Source organism: Geotrypetes seraphini, chromosome 8 (assembly GCF_902459505.1).
Source record: "Geotrypetes seraphini chromosome 8, aGeoSer1.1, whole genome shotgun sequence".
NCBI classification, from domain to species: domain Eukaryota; kingdom Metazoa; phylum Chordata; class Amphibia; order Gymnophiona; family Dermophiidae; genus Geotrypetes; species Geotrypetes seraphini.
Genome location: NC_047091.1, coordinates 150,139,677 through 150,144,259, shown reverse-complemented (window position 1 = coordinate 150,144,259; position 4,583 = coordinate 150,139,677). Strand labels below are relative to the sequence as shown.

The 4,583-nt window shown below is 44.1% G+C and overlaps 1 protein-coding gene across 1 annotated transcript; it reads right to left on the bottom strand.

Annotated features, from left to right (window-relative positions):
* Positions 1-1,532: 1,532 nt before the first annotated feature.
* Positions 1,533-4,583, bottom strand: UBC (ubiquitin C). The gene is made up of 2 exons (XM_033956032.1): positions 4,442-4,583; positions 1,533-3,672 (listed from the first exon to the last, which is right to left on the bottom strand). Exon 2 carries the CDS (start codon positions 3,667-3,669, stop codon positions 1,609-1,611), a length of 2,061 nt encoding a protein of 686 aa, XP_033811923.1. The 5' UTR covers positions 3,670-3,672; positions 4,442-4,583; the 3' UTR covers positions 1,533-1,608.

Below are 4,583 nucleotides of genomic sequence, written 5' to 3'. Positions count from 1 at the left end.
ACTCGCAGTCAGCAGGGTTCAGATGGGAGGGATGAGGTTTGGCTGCGCCAAGGGTGCTGGAGGGGGCAATGCTCACTCAAGGGTCCTGTTGCACAAGGGATGGAAGGGAGTGAGGGAAGGGGAACTGCTGGCGAATCCCAGGATTATAGCTTATTTTTGGGGTAGGGCTTATATTAAGACCTACCCCCAAAATCATGCTAGGGCTTATTTTCAGGGTGTCTTATTTTCAGATATGTAAATGCTATGCTTCTGCACCACTATTCACTACCTTGATTGGCACAGGACAGAAGTAGCCTAAGAGGCAAGTACTGAAGTGGCTTCTGCAGCGTGAAGTTGTTCCTTTCCTATCTGAATCCATGAACTGGCAGAGTCCATTGTCTCAACTTGGCACACCACTACTTCCCCTTTTTGGCTTGTCAACAGGTAGAAGGTAAAAAGTGGAGACTAAAAAGACAGTCTGAATAAGAAGGGGATCAGATATAGGAAATTTGAAAAGTTAGGGACAGCAAAAAGTATGAAGCATGCAGGGTAATGTAGCAAGACAAAACCAGAAGGAATCAAATGAGGAGAGCTGTTGGTATTTTCACAGTATTTGTGCATACTACTATGTCCAATATTGTTAGTGGAGAGCATCATACATTTTAGATATCAGATTACATACCTACACAAATGTAGCCCACACTTCTTTTTTTAACCATACAGCCCCATTAATGAACACTTATGACTGTGAAAGTAGAATGCACTTCCTTGTTGAAGTACAAATCAAGTAAGCAAAGTACCAGAAAATAATGTGAATAAGCCAAAGGGCCAATTCTATAAATGGGACCTAATCAGCTGGTGTCCAAAAAAAAAAAAGAAAAAAAAGAAAAACAATGGCTGTGTATCAATCATACTTAGGCTGTTTACAGAATGGCTAGCTGCGCCTACATAAAAAAAAAATAATAATAATTAGGCACCCGAGATGTAGGTGGTTTTAAAGGTCTATATGTCAAGCAAAATAAGTTTTTGAAAATTGTACTTAACAGCGCCTAACTCATGCTCCACCCATAGAAACCCCCACTTAAAGAGTCCTATTGCCCAAGTTTGGGGGGGGTTTGTTTGTTTTTACTAAATGAGGCTAAGGGTATTTTGCCAATTAAGTGATGCACCTAAGAGGTGCCTAGCTTTAGAAGCCCTTTATAGAAACAGCTAGAGTGCAAATAATTATATTGCCTGTTAGCTTGATCACCAACAAAAACCATGTCACTTAGTATACTCATGATATAGGATCCATTTTCCAAATGTCATTTGTTTAGTCCCGAAGCATAAGTGTTAATATTCTTATTAATTAGCAAGCACAAAATATCCTTTATCTATAACCCCACTCCTCAAATAATCAGTGATTAATACGACTCATACTCGACCAAGAAAATGTGGCCTCTAGCAGCTCATTTCAATATGAATTTCTATCCAACTGCCACATTTAACAATTACAACTAAGGCAGCCAGCAAGCCTTAGGATGTGTAAAAGATCACATAAGCAACTAAGCAACTGCTGGGAATGCAATAACTTTATTGAAACAGTGCAAAGAAACCTTACATTTAAATGCCAACAGGGCAGATTGTCACTCAGTTACTCCCTCCCCTCAGACGCAGGACCAAGTGCAAGGTGGACTCTTTCTGAATATTGTAGTCTGATAATGTGCGACCATCTTCTAGCTGCTTGCCAGCAAAGATCAACCTCTGCTGGTCAGGTGGAATGCCTTCTTTGTCTTGAATCTTGGCCTTTACATTCTCTATGGTGTCACTGGGTTCCACTTCCAATGTGATGGTCTTACCAGTCAGGGTTTTCACAAAGATCTGCATGCCCCCTCTCAAACGCAGGACCAAGTGCAAGGTGGACTCTTTCTGGATATTGTAGTCTGATAAGGTGCGACCATCTTCTAGCTGCTTGCCAGCAAAGATTAACCTCTGTTGATCAGGTGGAATGCCTTCTTTGTCTTGAATCTTGGCCTTCACATTCTCTATGGTGTCACTGGGTTCCACTTCCAATGTGATGGTCTTACCAGTCAGGGTTTTCACAAAGATCTGCATGCCCCCTCTCAAACGCAGGACCAAGTGCAAGGTGGACTCTTTCTGGATATTGTAGTCTGATAAGGTGCGACCATCTTCTAGCTGCTTGCCAGCAAAGATTAACCTCTGTTGATCAGGTGGAATGCCTTCTTTGTCTTGAATCTTGGCCTTCACATTCTCTATGGTGTCACTGGGTTCCACTTCTAGGGTGATGGTCTTACCAGTCAGGGTTTTCACAAAGATCTGCATGCCCCCTCTCAAACGCAGGACCAAGTGCAAGGTGGACTCTTTCTGGATATTGTAGTCTGATAAGGTGCGACCATCTTCTAGCTGCTTGCCAGCAAAGATCAACCTCTGCTGGTCAGGTGGAATGCCTTCTTTGTCTTGAATCTTGGCCTTCACATTCTCTATGGTGTCACTGGGTTCCACTTCCAATGTGATGGTCTTACCAGTCAGGGTTTTCACAAAGATCTGCATGCCCCCTCTCAAACGCAGGACCAAGTGCAAAGTGGACTCTTTCTGGATATTGTAGTCTGATAAGGTGCGACCATCTTCTAGCTGCTTGCCAGCAAAGATCAACCTCTGCTGGTCAGGTGGAATGCCTTCTTTGTCTTGAATCTTGGCCTTCACATTCTCTATGGTGTCACTGGGTTCCACTTCCAATGTGATGGTCTTACCAGTCAGGGTTTTCACAAATATCTGCATGCCCCCTCTCAAACGCAGGACCAAGTGCAAAGTGGACTCTTTCTGGATATTGTAGTCTGATAAGGTGCGACCATCTTCTAGCTGCTTGCCAGCAAAGATCAACCTCTGCTGGTCAGGTGGAATGCCTTCTTTGTCTTGAATCTTGGCCTTCACATTCTCTATGGTGTCACTGGGTTCCACTTCCAATGTGATGGTCTTACCAGTCAGGGTTTTTACAAAGATCTGCATGCCCCCTCTCAAACGCAGGACCAAGTGCAAAGTGGACTCTTTCTGGATATTGTAGTCTGATAATGTGCGACCATCTTCTAGCTGCTTGCCAGCAAAGATCAACCTCTGCTGGTCAGGTGGAATGCCTTCTTTGTCTTGAATCTTGGCCTTCACATTCTCTATGGTGTCACTAGGTTCCACTTCCAATGTGATGGTCTTACCAGTCAGGGTTTTCACAAATATCTGCATGCCCCCTCTCAAACGCAGGACCAAGTGCAAGGTGGACTCTTTCTGGATATTGTAGTCTGATAAGGTGCGACCATCTTCTAGCTGCTTGCCAGCAAAGATCAACCTCTGCTGGTCAGGTGGAATGCCTTCTTTGTCTTGAATCTTGGCCTTTACATTCTCTATGGTGTCACTGGGTTCCACTTCCAATGTGATGGTCTTACCAGTCAGGGTTTTCACAAATATCTGCATGCCCCCTCTCAAACGCAGGACCAAGTGCAAGGTGGACTCTTTCTGGATATTGTAGTCTGATAAGGTGCGACCATCTTCTAGCTGCTTGCCAGCAAAGATCAACCTCTGCTGGTCAGGTGGAATGCCTTCTTTGTCTTGAATCTTGGCCTTTACATTCTCTATGGTGTCACTGGGTTCCACTTCCAGTGTGATGGTCTTACCAGTCAGAGTTTTCACGAAGATCTGCATGGTCTAAAAACAATACATAACATTTGATTTTTCTTTAAGGATTCAGCAGAAGAAAAAATATCAACACACCTACCATTGTGTTCAGGCTGCCTTTAAGAAACTCCTCTGTAAAACTGAATCACCTTGCTGCATACTGTCACTATTAAATTTTGATGCTACCCAAATATTAAAAAGTCCTAGCTTACATACCAAGCAGGTAACTATTTTACAAGGTAATATGAAGCATGCTCATTAAATCCATTGTTAGGCATACTCCTGCCCCTCCCTACCCAACAAAAAGCGCCTGCTTGGGCCCTTAACCGCCCAGCCTCTGCCGCTTTAGGCCACGTCAGGAGAGACGCCTGCCACGCAGCGCTGATAAAACAGCAGCTCCGCCCATACACCCTTAGCTCCCGCCCATGCCAGTAAAGGCAAATAAACTTTGCGCCTCGCGGCCATATTTTAAGGCTCGCGCACCTTCCCCACCCAACGACAAGATCACATTCCGGCCGCTTCGACAGCGTATCCGCTTAAACGGAGAGACTCCGAAAATAAAACCAAATCATTCCTACCTCACTTTATCTGTCTCCCTAAAATGTTAAGGGTTATTTATGCGTATTTACCCCTTTACAAACAGTCCACCCCCCCCCCCTCCCACAAACACACAGTTTTGGTCTTTCCGGTACTTTCACTGGACAGTTGTATTAAACGATAAATACATGTCCTATAATCATGAAGCTTTTAATGAAAATTAAATTAAACTCGTCCCAAAGGCTAAAGCCAGCAAACTTACAAAGTACGCGCGGGCTCTCAGTAAATGACCGTCTCTCCTCAACGTTGGCGTCTCAACGAACTACAAGAACAAAGGATGGCCCTTTTTATAGACTCCAGGGATCCATGCGCAGGTACGCCCACCACGGACTATTTTATCTAAC